Source organism: Lates calcarifer, linkage group LG2 (genome assembly GCF_001640805.2).
Source record: "Lates calcarifer isolate ASB-BC8 linkage group LG2, TLL_Latcal_v3, whole genome shotgun sequence".
NCBI classification, from domain to species: domain Eukaryota; kingdom Metazoa; phylum Chordata; class Actinopteri; family Centropomidae; genus Lates; species Lates calcarifer.
Genome location: NC_066834.1, coordinates 9,592,981 through 9,612,491, shown reverse-complemented (window position 1 = coordinate 9,612,491; position 19,511 = coordinate 9,592,981). Strand labels below are relative to the sequence as shown.

The 19,511-nt window shown below is 40.7% G+C and overlaps 2 protein-coding genes and 1 non-coding gene across 7 annotated transcripts; 2 read left to right on the top strand and 1 right to left on the bottom strand.

Annotated features, from left to right (window-relative positions):
* The first annotated feature begins 281 nt into the window (after positions 1 to 281).
* On the top strand, positions 282 to 5,654 carry LOC108887825 (transmembrane protein 138). Of its 5 annotated transcripts, XM_018683411.2 has the most exons (8): positions 282 to 379; positions 767 to 1,032; positions 1,209 to 1,247; positions 1,556 to 1,692; positions 2,135 to 2,705; positions 2,918 to 3,089; positions 3,319 to 3,394; positions 4,904 to 5,654. In XM_018683411.2, the coding sequence occupies exons 6-8, from the start codon at positions 2,964 to 2,966 to the stop codon at positions 5,014 to 5,016; spliced, it is 315 nt and encodes a 104-aa protein (XP_018538927.1). In that variant the 5' UTR covers positions 282 to 379; positions 767 to 1,032; positions 1,209 to 1,247; positions 1,556 to 1,692; positions 2,135 to 2,705; positions 2,918 to 2,963; the 3' UTR covers positions 5,017 to 5,654. The 5 variants fall into 5 exon arrangements, with proteins under 5 accessions (XP_018538927.1, XP_018538926.1, XP_018538928.1 ...); XM_018683410.2 differs by lacking the exon at positions 1,556 to 1,692; XM_018683412.2 differs by lacking the exons at positions 1,209 to 1,247; positions 1,556 to 1,692.
* Positions 5,365 to 18,177, bottom strand: cfap70 (cilia and flagella associated protein 70). Its single transcript, XM_018683407.2, has 26 exons — positions 18,022 to 18,177; positions 17,386 to 17,572; positions 16,721 to 16,816; positions 16,539 to 16,609; positions 15,787 to 15,978; positions 14,501 to 14,683; positions 14,026 to 14,120; positions 13,443 to 13,533; positions 13,153 to 13,290; positions 12,893 to 13,054; positions 12,510 to 12,599; positions 12,173 to 12,264; positions 11,960 to 12,020; positions 11,660 to 11,842; positions 11,379 to 11,510; positions 11,148 to 11,276; positions 10,644 to 10,777; positions 10,043 to 10,158; positions 9,489 to 9,698; positions 8,582 to 8,724; positions 7,972 to 8,124; positions 7,040 to 7,201; positions 6,723 to 6,812; positions 6,214 to 6,315; positions 5,782 to 5,829; positions 5,365 to 5,475 (listed from the first exon to the last, which is right to left on the bottom strand). Exons 1-26 carry the CDS (start codon positions 18,091 to 18,093, stop codon positions 5,365 to 5,367), a joined length of 3,243 nt encoding a protein of 1,080 aa, XP_018538923.1. The 5' UTR covers positions 18,094 to 18,177.
* On the top strand, positions 9,206 to 9,277 carry trnae-cuc (transfer RNA glutamic acid (anticodon CUC)). Its single transcript has one exon. It is a non-coding gene; the product is annotated as a tRNA-Glu (tRNA).
* Positions 18,178 to 19,511: the final 1,334 nt, after the last annotated feature.

Genomic DNA, 19,511 nt, shown 5'->3' with positions numbered 1-19,511 from the left:
CAGTCTTTGTATACATCAAAAAAAGAAAAAGTCTTAGGAGGAAGACTTATCTCCTAGACTCATAGGCTGGAATATCTTCCACTACACCCACCCAATCTTTCATACCGGGAGCTTACAACAACATTATTTTTTAAATTCTATATTCAGCCATAGCTGTAGTATGCTGCCATTAAGATGTATGCAAACAAGGACTAGCCACGGTTCATAGTATGTCATGACAAAAATCTTGTGCCTGTCTATTAGAGAGGTGGGAGGGGATAAAGACTGGTTACTAGGACAGACACAAGCTGTCAATCTGTGCTGTTGTTTGTGGCCACATGCATCATTAGGAGAGACATATGCCTCCTCTTCAGCCTCTGAAATCAACCTTCATTTACAGGTACACACACTTTTGTGTTTGTTTGTTTGTTTGTTTTTTTTGCAGCAGCAGTTTGGTAGAGGTAGTTGAAATTCTGATATAGCGAAAGGGAGAATATATAATTTCTGTGTAAAGCAACAAGCTGTTTCCTAAGAAGATTAAGTGGAACAGTACTAAGAACTACAAGCTGTGAGACATGAAAAACAACAAAGGCTTTTTAAGTGACACCACTATTCTTGTCAAAGGAAAACTAAATGTCTGACATATTTTTGGATAAAACTTTTTTAAAAAGAAAGAGGAAATTGACGAGTCTTCATCTCTGATGTGTATTCAGAGCACTGGAGAACATTGAACAAGATGTTTCACCATGAACACTTCTGTCTGGTGTTATTTTCCCTTTGTTTATAGACACACTTGGTTGCCCAGGTTTTGCAAAGGAGCCAGTAGAGCTGCTAACCCAGAATCTCAGTGGGACAGCGTTCAAGAATAAGTAGTCTCCTGGTCGATGCTCCAGTGTTGAGAAGTAGACTTAATCTTCCTCACACCTGCCACGGCCGTGCCAAGCTATAAATACAGGGGTCATAAGAGGATCCACCTGGTGTCGGTGTGAAGGCGTCTGTTGGATAGTGATCCCGGCTCACAAGATGCCAGAGGAGCCAAGGCAAAGATTTACAGTACGTACTTAAGTGATACTCCCAGTGGCAGCAACAGTAGTGAAACGTTTCTCTTCAATCTACAACAAAACAAGTGAAGAAATAATCTGTTTCAATGGGTTGATGAGAAGGAATATCTCAGGATCTGTTTGTCTTTTCTTGTATTTCTGGGATATCATTAACTATCATCACAACAGGATGCTCCTTTGGAAGCAAAACTGATCTTCTACTAAAAGGTAAACTGTAATTTCATTCTTAAATGTCCTCATGTAATTTAATTCATCATTATCTCTGTTGGGACTTGTTTTGAAGGTTTGAAATTTGATATTTGCAACAAATATTTTTGGTTTAAGGCATTTTTTTGGTTGTGCTTTTAGGTTTGGTTTGTCTAAAGTTTTGGGTGTGCTTGTCCAGGTATCAATATATCTCTGAGAGGCTGAGTTACATGTCAGTACAGTCAAGGAGGTGGATGGAATTTAATTTTGGCTGCTTTTAATAATGAAAATAAACATCTAAAAGAAAACAGCAGGACTTCTCTCTCCAGAATCGGTGTCCCACTGGCTCTGGATAATGCACAGAAAGTAAGATGGCAGCAAGAGAGAGGGTGAAATCTCTGATGTGTATCTGGAAATGTGAAAAAAATAAACCACAAACCATCTGAAGTGATAGATACCACTAAAGGTGAGAGGATATGTCTTTTACTCAGGTAAACTAAAACCGAGCAGGCCAGTGCTGATCATTTAGCAGGAACAGCATCTTTTATTGACACAGTGTGAAATGTATTCAGTCATCAAAATGCCAGTCCATATTTCTCCCCAGAGAACTGTGACTGGTGCAGGTTACTCATACTTATATCACTGTTACACAAGTTTCTACCAGACACACAAACCCCTCCCTCCTGGATTCAAGTCCAGAGGTGAAGGTTTATTTGTCGTCTGCCTCCTCTTAGTCCCTTGGCAGGTGACCAAATACTTGATGCTATTTCATCATTGGTAAAGCCAATAAGGTTGAAAGTCTACTATAAATTAGGCTCAACCCTCTCAGAGGAGTGAAATGAGGAATGCACTACATGAAAAAGCAGTTAGCAGCAGAACACTGATGTGTCTCCTGTGTCCTTTCTCAGAGTCTTTGCTGGATTTATTACGGGCACTGATGTCTGACCTGCTTGCCAATACAGGAGGCTTTTACCACACCACAGACTGAGCCACCACATGTGTTTGTAAACATCTATAAAAACCAACAGATGTGACATGTTCACATCTGCAACTTCCAGACAGCTCATCCCAAAACCTGACTCTGTTTCCCATTTTGGAGGGACCTCAGTTTCTCCCAAGTGAACAGGACTCATTTCGACAACAGGAGATGGAGCCTGTATCACTCACACCTCACCTGCATTTGGGAAATCAGAGTGGAGCCATTTGAAGGCCTCACTGAAACACCCAGACGGTCAAGACTGCTGTGTGCGTGGATTGATGTTTCTATGTAGTGTGTGTGTACGAGTGCAGTGCAGCCTTGGATCCATCGTGGAACCACAGTCCGCCCGGGCGCCCAGCCTTCGGGCCGGAGACGCTCCAAACCAGCAACTACTCTCTGGTGTTGCTGATTCAGCTCAGCCTGCTCTCCTTCGACCTGTTTGTCAACTCCTTCAGCGAGCTGCTGAGGACTGAGCCAGCCGTGCAGCTCGTACTTTTCATGTAAGTAAGAGTTACTCACTGTCTCAGCAGTCAAACATTATCTTTGGCTCAAGGGGAAAAATAATTCTGAGCTAAAAATAGTCTGCTTTAGTTGTCTGTACTGAGTCACTCAGGATGCTGGAATGACACGAAATAGCATTACCCTCTTTGTTTCTGCTGCTCTCACGTTGTTTTCTTCACTTCTTCTGTCTCCTCATGGTTTTATTTGACAGTATCCAGGACATTGCCATCCTGTTTAACCTGATCATCATTCTGCTGATGCTGTTTAACACCTACGTGTTTCAAGTCGGCCTGGTCGCCATATTGCTGGAGCGATTTAGAGCTCTGCTAATGCTCTCTACTCTCTACCTGACCTTCAGTATCATTCTGCACTCCTGGCTCATGGTACGTGAGAGAGCGCAAATGGGAAAAAATATAATATATAAAAATACAGTTGTTTTTTTTTAGGGCAAAATGTGATTGACAGAACAACATATCTCTATCTGAAGGCCCTCAAATGCCAAACCTCGTACAATTTTCCATCAGCCTGGCTTAAATTAGTGGGTTAGACATAATTCTTTACTTTTTTAAACAAGCAAAATGACCGTTCCTGTTTTCTATATAATCTTTTCAGAATCTTCGTTGGCTAAACACCAACAGATTTATTTGGACAGACGGCCTTCAGGTGCTGTTTGTGTTCCAAAGAGCCGGTAAGATGATATGTTGATTCATTATTTTTTTAATGCCAAAAAATATATAATTTATTTATTCTGAAAGTTGAGGGAGAAGTTATCAGAATACAGCAGAGATTTCTGTTTTCTCTCAGATTAATTTAAGAAGTAGGGAGGTAAGACGTAGGATATTCCTCTCAGAACATGAATGCTGCTTTTCCATTTACCTGTTGCATGGAGCTGTTTGTATGTAACCTTATGTAACAAGGCAAATTTTTGTCACTGATTCAAATAGAGTGTGATTATCACTGTAGTTTTTATGTGCTGAAGGTCATATAGCGTCCACAGTTTTTTCTTCGTTACCATCAGGCCTCAGGCAGTGATCTCACATTGTGGGTGTGATTTTCATACATGCATCAGCTCATAAGTGGATAAAGGGATTTATTGTCTACTTGTTGTTGTTCTCTGCAGGTGATCCTTTATTAAGTATGAGGACGTACTGTAGCCATGTTTTATTTGTCTCTTTGTTTTGTCTGCTTACTGTTAAGACCCACTCAGACAGAGTTTACTCAGAGTGTGACTCAGTGTTGCATCACTGGTTCACAAAATCTCTTTCATTATGAAACAACCTTAAGACACTGTAAACTCTGAGAGGGACTGAGCTGTGCTGGTGGGGATTTCCCATTTTTCTGTCTGGTTCTGTTTTTGTAACACTAACATCCATGTATTATAATAATAGCATATTTTGATTAAGTAACCTTAATCATTGTGCACAGACATAACAGAGGGGCCACTCACTTGGAAATGGCACATGAATTATGCAAACTAAAAAGGGGCATTAATATGACATTTGTCAAGTTTTTATGCATTTATCCTTTAAACATTAAGTTATCATTGCTCTGGTAATGGAGATTAGTTTCACAAAATGTGCACTGCATTACCACTCAACAATAACTGAAGTGACTCAGTAAGATGGATTACCTAGCAAGTAATTCAAGCTTTTACAAGTTGATTTTCATGACAATACTGAAAGTTAATGCATGAATTTAAAAATTATTTTGGGCATTTTGCCTCTTTTGACATTCTAGAGAAAGACAGGAGATAGAGGTATGATGAGCAACAAGGGTCCCCAGGTTGGAAATCAAACTCTGGATGTTGTTTAGGAAGAAACAAGTCAAGAGTTTGCAGTAATGTAAGCAATGTGTGATTTGTAGTAACTGGGTTGAACAGACATCAACACCTGTCTTTTTAAAGATTCAATAGAAATTATGCACTTCATTTGATTTTTCATTTGCTGTTTTGAATGTGTTGTGTGTGCTGCTGACTGCTTATTCAGAGCACTGTCCTCCATTAAATGAAAACTGGACCAGTTATAGTTGGGCTGAATGGGTTCTCTGTAGTTAAGTAAACCCTGAGTTATCAGTATTTATCAACAACCTCTTCAACCCTCAGAGCATCTTCTGATTAGGAAGGTGGAAACAAGTGTATTCCCTGTGTGTTTTTGTGCTTGTTTGTCAAAACCACTCTCACATATTTTCCTGTTCACAGCTTCTGTGCTTTACTACTACCTCTACAAGAGGACCTCAGAGTATCTGGGCGACCCTCGCCTCTATGAGGATTCACCGTGGCTGAGAGAAGTCTTTGCTCGAGTCAGACAGTGATCTCACTGCAGCTGACTACATCATGCGACAGAGGCCACGACCAGTGTAAAAATGGCACAATAAAAAATGTGGAAAGCAAACGTTAGAAGTGATAAAAAAAATCCAATGGGGAAAATTGTCCACTCAAATACAGTACGTTTTTTTTAAAGGTACAGGAAATTTATACATTTATACATACAGGCCTGAAATACATTACTCATAATACATCAAATCTATTTGACAGAGATTGTAGCAATAAAATATATTCCATGTAACATTTCCTTCCAGTGCAGGAGGATTGTGCCAAAATCTGGAGAGATTTTTTTTTTGAATAGCAAGACCAGAACATCTGTTTAGATTTTTAAAAATTTAAAGCCCTGCCTCAGAGCTTGTTCCAAAGCATGAAGCCAGATGACTGAAGCGGAGCTGATTCTTCAGCTCATCGAACTCTTGGAGCAGTGACTCCTTCTGCAGGTTGAACTGTTCAGCAAGAAAAGAGAAACAAGCTTTCATGAGACAGGAGACAGCAACAAATTTAGTCAAATGACTACAAATTAATGATAAACACAGAGGCATATGTTTGTTTTTTACTGACACAATGTGAAATCAAAAAGCTTTGTTTTTGCTGTGTTTTATATTAAATATAGAACCAAATGAAATTGTTGCATGTTTATTTGTTCACTAGAAAACATTTTTAAATACAGATTTCAAAACATCATTGATAATTAACAACAAATTTATACATTGAAAATCACCACTACTGATCAAACTACCAGACTAACTCACCCTTACTGCATATTTATAAAAGAGCTCTGCTTCCTCTTGTCTGCCAGACTGAAAACAAAAGGTTCATCACATGGTTAGATCAGGTTCCTGTCACTCCGCCTGGAAACATCCACTTGTGCAAAGTGGAAAGTGAATCTGTGTTTAACTGTGTCCCAGCTCAGGGGCTACATTCCTGGAGGGACGGAGACCATGCAGGTGTGTCCTTCGCTGGACCTGAGGGTTAAACGACGCTTGTTTTTCAGGATCATGGTATACTAAGAACTAAAGGATAGACATGCGGTACCCCCCATGTATGGGTAAATGAAGGGTATACTTTATTCTGACATTTTTCGTTATGAGGGGAAAGTGTCGGCCCATTGAGTCATAATCTGTCTGAGCCTGAGCCTGAACTGGGACACGGCTAGCTGTTTTCAGCGCATTGTCATTACTCACCCTGAGGCAAATCAGAGACAGGTAAGCCCACACCTCCGCATTCTGATTGTTCAGATGGTTGGCCTCAGTCAAAGCTTCCTCTGCTACACACAGCTCCTCCAGCTACACAGACAGACACACAAAAACAAACATCCAAACACAACCAATGCTTTCAAGGTAAATGAAAAAATATGGCTACTGGCAACTCTTGTTCTCTAGCAAGGTAGTCCCCAATCAATCCAAGATTACCATGGGTTTTGTTCACAATAGAATTAGGACAGTGCTTCAAAACCTTTAACCCCATGGTGAGAACCAAACTTTTCAGATGCTGAGTGCAATCACTGTGCCTTGAGGTTAGCTCCAATGTTCACTGCTTCTAAAATGACATTTTAACAGGTCTACATTTTTATTTCTACATTTTACTATACATAGCCCCTTTGGAGCTTAACCCAGGAGATTAATCAAGCTTGACTCAAATATATTTTCAGGTTAACATCATTAACAGCATTATTCTGGAGGTGGAGTTTTACCCGGTAACAGGCGGTGCCCAGGCCCAGCCACGTCAGGCAGGATGGAGACTGCTCACAAGCCTGCAGGTAGATCAATTTGGCTTGCTCAAACTGAAAGTTAAAAACACAAAAATAAGAGATTTAGTTACACTGTATGAGTCAGTGGCTTCATAAATATGTTTTGTAATTAGAATGAAGACCTTTACATTTAAATTCAACTACAATAATGATTTTTGATGAGTGACTAAGAATGACTGAGTCTCCTCCCTGACTCATCAGCAGATACAAAGCACATAAAAACTGATCAGATGGCAGTGAAGCTTGTCTCAATATCAGACCTGCCCCTGCTGGAGATAGATGACTCCCATGCGGAGGAGGACAAGGTGAGAGTCTGATGGCTGCTGCAGGAAGTTCAGGCTCCGTTCATAGCTCTCCTGGGCATCATTGAAAGCCCCTTGCAGGTAGTGACAGTGACCATTCAGAGCCCATGCATCCGCATCCTGCTCACAGGGTGGTAAACACTTTTCAGGTCGGTGTTCAGGAGAGAAGCCATTTTAAACAGGCTCACTGGTGCTACTGCTATGTGGTCACACCATATTAATATGATAATAAATCAATACAAACTAAACTGGAGGGAGGGTGTAAAGTTTCTATGCAGAAGCCATTATATAACCCTATAGTTTAACTGAATCACCTAGACTTCCAGGTTTTTGCTGAGGAATACTGAGGCATTTAAAGGAGATATTACAATGTAAGTGTGTCTTGCTGTTGTAATATTTAAAACATAATTTCAAGGCAACACTAAGTAAAGGTTAAGTAACCACTATCACAGATTGTTACACATTTTAAGTTGAAATCTGCAATATTTTTAATGATAGGGGTTAAGGATTATTTTCATAAGTGTGTGGAGTGTGGTAACAAAATAGAGGCAAACACTCTGCTAATAAGAAATATTATTACTGTTTTCACCTCTTCAGTTAATGGTGCCAATGCTGATTAACTTAACAATTTCAGCAAATAACATATTCAAATTCATGCAATCGGGTCACTTAATTATAATTTTGCTGCATAGAAACAGCAATGAGGTGAAAGAAGTTCAGAAATCCAGCACCAGATGTGCATCTTCACAACAGTTTAAACATGTGTTCAGTTACAGCCTGTGGATTTTAACAGCTCAGACTAACAGAGCAGTAAGAAGCAGCAAACCATACATGTCACATTTTCCACCCAGTCCTCTCTCAGCGTTGCAGCCAGCAGTCTGTGTGAGTACCTGATCTCTGTGAAACAGTGCCTCCCTGAGGCTCGCAGCAGCACTGCAGTAGTCTGCTTTGAGCAGCTGCAGCTGGGCCAGAAGAAGGAGGTAGGAGACACTGCGACCACCGTCTGAACACAGTAGCTCCTGGGACAGAGCATGTTCTGCCATCTGGCAACAAAACAAGACAGTGTTAGCCAATGACTGACATTTTTATATTTTATTTCTGTTGGAATTTTAACTACTGCTGACAGTGCCAGTTCCAGGTAGTCACTAGTGTCACTTCATTTCAGCATGTTGAGAAAATAAACTTTCTCTGCTAGTGTTTAAAAATGTTTTGACATCTGAGATTTGAGAATCAGTTGCTGAACATTAAACCAAATGCATATAATCCATTTTCATTATGTCCATGTTTGCTTGTAGTGTGTCTGTGGTTATTTAATATATGAGTTTTCCACATTCAACTGTCCTCCTCCAGATGCTGGACCATCAATAATGATCATAAATCACTTTCCCCATCACACACGAAATGACACCACAGCAGTACTGTACACTGTAGGTTGTTTTTATTTGACCAGTATGAGTCCAGGTGATTTGGCAAACCACAAGTTGTTAAGTGTGGTTTTACCTGCAGGGCATTGTTCTGCAGCAGGAACTGGACAGCCTTTGTGTAGATGGTGGAGGAAGATTTTGCTGGAACTGATCTGGAGCTGACACTCTGTGCTGAAGGCTCTTTGTGTGTCTCTGAGTCCTGGTCAACAAACTTTGGGTCTGGGAGAAAAATACAGTAATACTGTCAGGTAACATCAGCAGCTCCAGGGACCTGTATTCACTGTTAAATGTGCAGTGCAGGCTGATAAGACGAGCCTTATTTTCAGGTGGTTCTTGCCAACAGAATACACTAAACCATGTATAGATTGAGATTACCTTCTCACTGCATGTGAGATGTGGTATGTCAACAGTTTATATCTACATTTTCGTCCTAACAGATGAAGTTAAGTGTGAAAACCTGTCTTTTAAAATTGTTTTGAGACAAAACCAAAACACTGAAAAGCACAATTTCCTGATATTTGTCATCTGTGTTGAGAGATTTCAGTGTCTTTCATCATTTATTCTCCTCTATGAAGTGTTAAAAATTTAAGCTTTAGTTTTGTGGAGCCAGTAGAACAAAGGAGAATTAGGAATTAGGACCAGCAATTACTTACAGACCAAATTCCTATTTGCACTCTCTCAGTCACACACACTTCCACACTCCCTGATGGTCTAGTGGTTAGGATTCGGCGCTCTCACCGCCGCGGCCCGGGTTCGATTCCCGGTCAGGGAACACCTTCTTACTGCTTGTAAGTTGCTTTGCCAAATCAATAAATGTTAACACTACAGTATCCTCCTCCTCTCAGTTGGGACCCACTGTAGCATTTCTGTTTCCTGCTGGGTTGATCCTCATGTGACCAGAGAAAACTGAGACATCATCACACTCAAACAAAGAGAAAACACACTCTTCTTCTCTGGGTGCTTCTCCTACTGTTGCACCTCACCTTGATTAACACTGGGAGACTGACATGCAGGAGCGTCTGTTGCCTCCTCCTCTGACTGGTCTTTTTCCTTCACGTTTTTCTTGTCTCTGTCTTTCCTCTCCTCCTCCATCTGTGTTAGCTTCTTTGCTTCTTCTGCCTTCAGCTGCCTTCTGGCCTCCAGAAAAGCCCTCTCAGCCAGGATGGATTCATTCTGGCTCTCATGGAGCAAACCTGGACAGCAGACCCCAAAACATGAAGCAAGACTATACTGTTCATTTCCCAGCATGCATCTTTCCTACTTTACTGCTATTATTATTATTATTATTATTATTATTATTATTATTATTATTATTATTATTATTATTTCTACTATATCTGAATCAGCATTTTAAAGGCTAGATCGTATCAATCAAAGTGTCTTGTGTAGCTCAAACTTCAAAGGAGCCTCCATCATACTGTGGGTAAACTAATATTCAACAAAAGAGGGTCGATAGTAGCAGTCTCTATGTCTTCTCTGTTAGCAGCAGGTTCACAGGTTAAACTCCAGTGAGCAGGAACACAGACTTCCACCTTACCCAGCAACGTCCAGGCCACCACACTGGGCGGATCTATGTTGGTGGCTCGCTCCAAGAAGGTCTGGGCCTCTTCATAATGCTCAAATGTCGCTGCCAAGACCCCACACATCATCAGGCTGGAGAAACATAAAGAGAGGACAGAAACATAAGTGTTGATTGCAGATTCACATTTTTTAAACATAATCACCCTCCAGTGAAAAGTTAGGGTGGGCTGTCCTTGATTGTACCTTTTCCTTTCATGTTATTTGTAAGGGAAAGTTGCAGTGTCACACAGTTTCTAATGTACAAAATGTCAAGTGAACTAACATTATAGACAATAAGTGATGAGGTGAAGGTGAAGCACATCATGACAGGAAGTAAAATTAATGTGAGTGTTTAACCATTATTGTTGTTAGTATGTTAATTAGCACTGATAAGGGGCAGAAAACCAGAGAACTGGAACTATGTTTATGGTATCCCGTTACACAATGCCAAAAGACACCTTACAACTATTTCAGCCTCAGCACACAATTACCCAGCCCTGCAAAGCAGCAACCATTTGTTTAGAGTTTGATATTCTGTAGATGTTTTATGTTTTTAGTGTAACTGGAGCATTTCTGACCTGGGCTGGTGTGCCTGTTGGATGGACACAGCATCACGGAAACACTCGTTGGCCTTCATGTAGTCTCCAGTCAGCATGTAGAGGCTCCCCCATTCAAACTTGTGGGAGGGCTCACTGGGATGTCTCACCACTAGCTACAGAGAGATAAATACAAAATACGGTGGTCACTCAGATATTTTACCAGCCAGAGTCATTATCGTCAAGATTCCCATTAATCGCAGCTGCAACGTGACTTGTAGCCACCTAATGTAACAAACACACACACACAAGACTGATATAATAACTGATAATAGACAAAGCGATTTCACACATTAAAGCATGTTTTTCAATTTACAGGTCTGAAAACTCTGAATTGTGATTGGCTGTCAACACAGCTCTATTTTACTTATGTCAGTCTTTTCATATAATATAATTATGACTATAGTCATGACTAAAGAAGTTTTTCAGCAAGCTCTTTTACTTATTTATTTTGGGGTATTAGGAGAGGCAGGCCTGTTATTGTACCTCTTGGTAGTACTGAGCAGCCTGCTGATAATCCCCAGTAAGATGAGCCTCCCTGGCAAAATGTCTGAGCTGAGAAGAACTCAACTGGATCTCATCCGGGGAGTCATAATCAACATCATTTGAATAAATCTGGTGAGGAGAAGAGGATGAAAATGAGCATAAAAATGTAGAATGTATTAATAAGTGTGTGTGGGTTTTTTTTGTGTGTGTGTGCGCGTGTGTGTGTGTTACCTTGTTGAGTGCTATGTGCATCTCATCCACCAGGTAGACATAGAGCTTGCTAACGAAAGCCTTTAGCTCCTGAGGGTCAGTGAAAGGCTCTGTCTGCTGTAGCTTGTCACGTACAAGCCTCACCACTGCATGCTACACACCAGAAACACACACACACATGTACAGACTTACATGGTCAAATTGTGAGAGGAGTACTGTCACTTGAAGAAAATCCAAAAGACTAGTTTCAGGGTTTCTGGAAGTTTCATCAGTCCACCTGGGATGTGTGCAGTAGCTCTGACCTTCATCTGTTCCTTGAAGGCGAAGTATCTCCCAGAGACATTGAGCATTCCCATCAGCTGAACCTTCATTTGCTCCCGGCTGCAGTCCTCCAATGGCTTGCCCCTTGCTCCAAACAATTCCTTATACTGGTCTGAAACATGGGTCACCACGTTGCCTACCTGCCTGTGGAAGTCCCGCACTGCCTGCAGGAGCACACACCAGTGGGCAGAATTCAGGAAGTGAGCAACCCTCCATTGATGTGTGGTTTATTTTGTGTGTTTGTACGTGTGTGCATTTATGTAACTGTGTCTGTATTTTACTCTTTCTGCTCTAGTAGGACCCGCTGGAGGTGGAGGTCTGGGCGGGATCAGCGCCTTCACCCTGCAGGAAACAGAGACACACCTCAGCACATTCTCACTCATTCATGTTCCACAGTCAGAAACTTATGGGGCATCAACCAAATATAACAGATCAGAGTGAAATCTGGTGTGAATAAAGAGTGCAACCAACAGATACAGGTTAAACCCAGTTACCTTCTGGCCAGTTCCTCAGGAGGTGTTTTAAGTACCAGTGGTTTCTCCAAGGCTATCTCAATTATGATATAAGTTCTGGCCTCCAAATACATCTGTCAGTAACAGAAATGAGATGTTACAGCTTTCCAAAATATTGCATGACAGTAAGCATGTAAACTGGATATAGGTTTAAAGTATATTACAGTATTAGGGATGTACATTTGGAGTTTAAGCTTATACTTCTTATATTGTTGATGCTCTCACTGCATATGTATTAAACTGTGACTACAACCACATTTTCCAGTAAATTATGTGTTAGTGACTCACTAATACTGGCAAACCACAAGCTGAAACTTACATTTCCCTCTACATTGACATGCGGCTCCGCTTCAGTCGGGCTGTGGGCCACGCTGTCGGCTACAGCTGTCCTGCTATGATTGCCAGGATGCTGACATGATGAAATCATATTATATTAGGGTCCAACCTTCACAAACAGATCTGGAGAAATTCCATGAAATCAAAGAAACTAAAAAAAAAAAAACTGTTTTTCGCTGCTGAAATTCTGGTGAAATACCAACCACTTGATCTTGCTCAGTTTGGAAAACTTGCAAAAATTTTTAAAGACTTGCTTTACAGTTTATATTGTGTATGATTTTCTAAGCCCATGGAAATTCTGTGAATTACACTTTCATGTAAAAATATTTTTTTCGTCTGACTAAGGACCATCACAACCTTTCTGACCTTTTTGGCTGGCTCCTTTGAATCCTTGGCTCCCTTGTTGCCTCCATCCAAATTCCTCCCTCCCTTTGCTTTGTGAGAGCCTGCAGACGAGCTGGCACGAGCTTTGATCTGGTTGGCTGCAGCCTTGGCCTGTTCCTTTAACACGCTGACGCGCTGCTTGGCCTTTAAGCACGAGATAAACGACAAATTCACTTTAGTAGTGGCTTAACAGTAGTATCACACATTACGCAGTTTATACATCCTCCTTGAATTTGTGTGACCTTGTTCAGCAACTCTGCCTCAGAAAAGGGCTGAATGCTGTATGCTCCTCGGATACGGCTGACTCCAGGATACAGCAGCCGCCCCATGTCCACAAACGCCACACCATGGAAGGGGATCTCTGGGTTCTCCCCAGGGAGCTACACACACACACATAATTTTAAAACAATTGTGGATGTTTCGCCAAGTCTCTTACATTTGGCTCAGAGATAACACGGCAGAGTTACTACACTATGAAGAAGATACTTGCAAATATTTCTAAAGCTATCTTCTGATAACAAAGCCCTCTCACCTGCTTGGTTTCAACTGCCTTTCCAAGTGGAGCCGACGACCTCATGATCTCCACTGGCCACAATCTGCTCTCAGTGATCTTCTGCCGAAACCTGAAATCACAGTAAACACTGCTACATGTATTTTCATATCTTTTTCTGTCAGTATCTCTCTGTATTTTCTACATCCACCTCCACACTGAGTGCAATTCACTAACATGCATTCTGATGTCGTTCTTAAATATTTATTCTCTCAGTTTTCTTCACAGAGTATTCTAATTTGTTAATCTTGAACTTACACAGATCACAGAATCCCAGGTTTATTGTGTGGCCATGAGGTAAAGTCAGTAATAACACCAAATGCCTTTTCCATGATTTCCTTTCCATTTGGTTTGAAATACACAGAAAGAGTGAACCAAGTTGTCAACTACAGTGCCCTATAATCCTGAAATGTGGTCATTTTGTAACAGTTATTCAAAGTCCAGATGTAGCCCCCAAGAAACTGCTGACTGACATTCCCTTTCTAGAACAAGCTTTTTTATAGTTGTGGCCAACAGGTAGCAGGATGAGCAGACAAGAAGAGGACAAGATGAATGTGTAGCTGACCTGGCAGTTCCTCCTGCATCCAGGAAGCAGCATATCTCTGTGTCCCAGCTCACCCTGTTCTTAATGGTCTCTGCCTCATTACGAAACTCACAGTCCTGTGGGAACATTTAGACCTTCAGTTCTTTAACTGACTGAGTAACTGAGCCTGCCTCCATGCTGGATTAATTTTGTTCAAATCTTATGCAGTATTTGATATGCTACTATGGGCAATTTACCTTACCTACTTTTAATGTCTTTGAGGTACTTTTACTTCTCATATCATTCGTCACTAGCAAAGTCTGTGTCTCAAATTTTACCTGAAAGACTACCTTACAGTCTGTCAAATGAAAGACATTTATATGACATTCCTCATTTTCATGCAGTTCCACATATTGATAGCTAGTGACAATAATGTGCCCATCTTCAAAATTAATCAATGCAGCAAGACATTCCAGCAAACACAACTGTTCCAGGCCACATTTGGATTTGGAGTTACCTCTAAGCCAGTCAGCTCGCCGTCCTCCTGTTCAGTGGGCTCTGCTTGGAAAAATGCTCCTGGTATGGAGAGGTTCCCTGGGACCAGTACGGCCTGATGGGGCCTCTTCTTCTGTCGACCCTTTTCCTCCCTCTGTCCCCCCTCCTTCAGCTGCCCCTCACAGAACACCAGCACTTGATCTTTCTGGGAGTCAGAGGAACGGCACAGCCACAGTATTGAAAACCATCATCCTGGAAAGATATTGATTTGAAGCTGGTCTGGATGGAGCATCATGGGTTTTCTGTTAGATTCTGATTTAACACTGCTGGTACAAATGAACATTACACTTCCCCAAAACAAGACTCTTGTACGCCACACACACACATATGAAAAGTGCCCAAGCTCATTATATCATCACCTGATTCAGAAATTTAAACAACTAATTTAAACAACAACTTATATTTCAGAAATGAACAGGAAGGGAAGGGAGGCGGTTGTAGGTGCAGCATGACTGACACATTCATTGCTCTGACAACAACTGCTCCCACAATAACACCTGTTCCGACAACAAGAACAACAACTTCCATTCAAACAGTGACGAGCAAATGTTCAATCAACTTCCACTTTTAAACCACAATTTTAACAATGACTGATTAAGCAAGGTTATGTTTGTTGTAAACCATGATACATCCATGACTTGAGTGAACATATGACAGCATCTGTGAGATCAGATGAGACAATGTATATTAGTTCGTTGTTGTTTGTTTGCTTTATGTAACTAATGATGTCACAGTTTAGATATTATTTTAGATTCTTTGATGCAAAAAAGTATTTAACTAATTACGTGCTCACGTTTCATTTCATCTCTGCGTGGGAGTCTATCGCGTCTCATTAATGGTCACGTTTCTCTCCTCCCCTCCTGTGTCACATACATCTGTACCTGTGTAGCTCCTTTGCACATGCACATGGATTGCAGTCGTTACAAGCCAAGCCGTTAACTGCAACAAAAGCTCCCACAAGTGTTACAATTCTCTGTAAAATCAAAGATGGACAGATCTGTTGACCTCAAACTTCTTAAAGTCTGACCAAAATATCAGATGGTGATGGTGGCTCTACTGCAAATGAGGGGCTAGCCCTTGTCCTGCAACCTGCAAGCATTGACTCCAACAACAACAAACTACCCCACCCCCCACCTGTCGACCCATGCTCCCATAACAGTCATCCTAGGGGAAACTGAAGCAATATTATGAGACTGTGATTGGTTGAGTGAAATAGCTTAAAGAAGTGTGTAGAAGTGTAACACTCACCTCTGCAGTGAGTGGGACCTCCAGGGCAGCAGTGTATGTGAAAGGAGTGGGGGCAGGGCCAGACGGAAGCATCCATGACTCAGGGATAGAGTAGGCCGTCTCTACGGTTACCGTCAGCAGGTTGGAGGTTGAGAGTTCAGCCTCAGACAGAACTGGAGCCGCCACACTGACACACACATCCAGGGTTGACTGCTAAAGAGGGTGAAATGATGATGCATATTATACATCAAAGACTACTACCACAAAAAAACATTTGCAAAGTTAATTTCTCTTTAAGTATTTTAAATAAAACATTACATCCTTGTTTACTTGCTAGCATTTTCCTGATTTCCTGTCTAATTTCCTCTAAGATATGCACTGCTGCAGATCCTGTAATAGTGGAATAGTGTGAAATCAAAACAACAAACATCACATATTATATTTCAATTCAGAACAGATACTAAAATTAATCTTAAGAATATCAGTCTTACTTCCCAAGTAAAAGCATTATGAAATCAGTTTAAAATCTAGTAGCAGGACGTCTCATTAGTGTTATTCAAGCACGTGCAGTGATCTCTTGTCAACACACAGATGGAAGTGTAAAGTAACACGCCATATGTACCTTCCTTCCTGCTATAAACAGTAAATTGACAAATGTGCTTGTATAAACTGTAAAAAACAGAAGACATGTCCTCTCTGTTATTTACTGTGGGTTTACCCCTGCTGCTAACAATAACTGTGTAATATTGTTGTGGAGTTATTAACCAACCAACCTGGGAGGACCCCTTGCCTGGGGAAATGGTCACTGGATTCAGTGGGACAGTGGACGAGAAGCTGCACTGACCTTAAGACAGAAGAGAAAATCATTCCAGCAGTGAAAGCCCTGCCTTATAAGGAAAGCTCTTAGTTTGTCTTATTATAATAAACATATTATTTCTGACATGCACAACTCTACCTTGCAGCAGCGGCAACAGGTCGACCACAGCTTGGCCCAGAACCGCTGTCCTTGCCTCAGCTTTCTTCTCATCAGGCAGGAACTCTGTCACCGTCACTGACCACAACAACACACACACAGACACACACAGACAAAAACCGTACTGTGAAAACTGAGGGCTACACACAAGAAGACCCCAGGCTCCAGAAAACTCCTTCCTCTGTTTTCGTTCACCACTCACTCAATTACTGCCCGTGTTGTTACAGTGATTAGGTATACTGCAATTGTTTCAGGTATACTTGTCACTGTCCTCATGGTGCCATACTTACTGTGTCCAGGCAGAATATCTGCAGATGGCTGACGGACCTACCAATTATGCTATCATCAATACCAGCATCAACTGACAACAAAATTGCAGCAGAAGTGAGTGCATCAGCAACAAAAAACAGTTAGCCAGTGTAACAATCCCTTACAGTAAGGCTCCACACTGGGATTGCCTTGTAACAATATGATTCATTTTCTATGCAAAAATAACATATGTAATCTATATAAAGTATATCAGCATTATTAATTCAATTAAACCTGAGATAACTGAAGTTGAACCTCAGTGTCAGGTGCTTCTTAGGCTCTTCTGTCATTGATAAAAGCTACTGGGGGACAGAGCAACATTTTCAAACTCAACATACATATGATTGGTTTATGAGCCATGCCACTGAGAGCCCGAGTGTCATTGGGACAGTGGAAGCTGCAGGTAAAGTTGTAGTCAACACGCTTCTCCGCTGAGTCTGACTGCTTCTTGTCCGATTCTCCCAGCACCAGTCCATCCACTTCAGCCTTCAGAAAACTCTGAAAGCTGCCTGCTTTTTTCCCTTGCTAAAAAGAGAAGAAACAGTGTAAATATGTAACAGTAGGTGGATACCATCACCCACCCACACATCATCTCAGCCATTACACCACTTTGAGAAGGGCATTTTAAATGAAGACCTTACCTAGCTGGCAAATAATATCTTTGCCGTTTTTAAACAGTGGCAGCCACACTTACTTCATGATTAATAGCTCAAAACTGAACTATGAGGTAATTGTTAAATATAATTGTAGGTTTAAAAAAGTTAGTCAACCAACGCTAAACACGACGGTTATTTGGTAATATAGTATTAACATTCCCTGACTGTTGTTTTCTTTTTAATCGACTGAGTTTGCTAACCAAAGAGTAAAAAGCTGATTCACAAACACCTCTATTGTTTTGCTCGTTGGTTGCTAGTCACTTCGTTAGCATGTAGTTCATCACTTTTGCTAATCAAACTAACGCTCATCGAGCTTACCAAGTTATTTCCACGGGTGACAGTTATTTTTATGTCTAAGTCTGTTTCTGCAGTGTTTTCAGGCGTCTCCATTTTGTAGACAAACGATAGATTAATGTTAACTAGTTTGCTGTTTATTAGCTGCAGCTTTTTGAGTCACGGTTTGCTTCACGTCTCCCTGGCAACGGTGCCACATGCTGGTGTGTTCAAGTACTATCTGAAATATCACAACACCGGCAATAACTTTAGAACAACATGGAAAAGGTGTTTCAGGCCACAAATAAACAAACAAATTAATTAATAAATAAATCTCAACATAATATAATGCAGCTATCAGCCATCGTGTATGTTTGTGTGTGTGTTTTGAATTATTTATTTGCTTGAGGATGTTTTTTAGTTGTTTAGCCAAAATCAAAGACTGAAAGAACAAAGCTAAAGAATCTGAGGTGAGATTTGAACATGATTTACACTCGAGATGTTTAGATTCTTATTCATCATGCAAGACCATCAGAGAGATGCCTGTTCATTCTGTAGCAACAGGACAGGAAAATAAGCCCAAACATACAGAGTGTTAAAGAACTTTCTTAAGAGACAAGAACAACAAAGAGTCCTGCAACAGATGGTCTGGCCTCCACAAAACACTGATTTATGGCAAGTTCTCCAAGATGCCTGGAACAACCAACCTGCTAAGTATTTTATCAGTGGTTAAACTTATTTATTCAGTAGAGAAAATGATTCAAGAGTAATTACACATACTTCTTTTTGCTGTTCACCAAAGCACACAGCAAACTATTATTGCTATTACTTTAACTTTAGCTTTTAACTTTGCATCAATGTATGAAATAGAAATCTGTCTAACTGATTCCACTTTTTATTTAAAAGCACATCAGCATTTCTCCTGAATTCAGGGAAAACAGAGGTGATGTTTAGTTCTGTAATAGTGTAATAGTGGCAGCAGGGGTCACTGCTCTCAAAGGAAACCTTTGCTGTAGGCTATTGAGTGTAATTCCCGATTTGGGATCAGTGTTTCAAAAAGCATTTAAGGCCCTGAAAATCCTATTTCCTCTTTTAGCTTCTTACTATAAGTGAACTGGTCTTACTGTGCATATAAACACAAAATCATCTACTGAAGTTAGAGCTCATTTGGTTATTTCAACTGAGAGATTTGTATCTGTGTGTTTTGTTGAGTTCCTCTCACTGGTTTGAAGTAAGCAGTGCTTGCGTCGGAAAAGCTTATATGTTGAACTTTTGAGCAACTTCAATAAAAGGGAAAAGGTCTCAGCATACTGTCTTGCTTACTACTATATTTATTCAGGACATTTTACAATTTTTTCCAGCTTCATCGGGTAATCATTAATGTGTATATAGTATCTTATCACTGTAGTTGGTTGAGTTCGAGCAAATTTTCAACTATTTTATGAGGGACTGATGATTATTTTCTCAATTTGTCAACTGAATGTTTGCTTTGTTAAAATTAATAAATTAGAGAAACATTGTAACAATTACCTTTG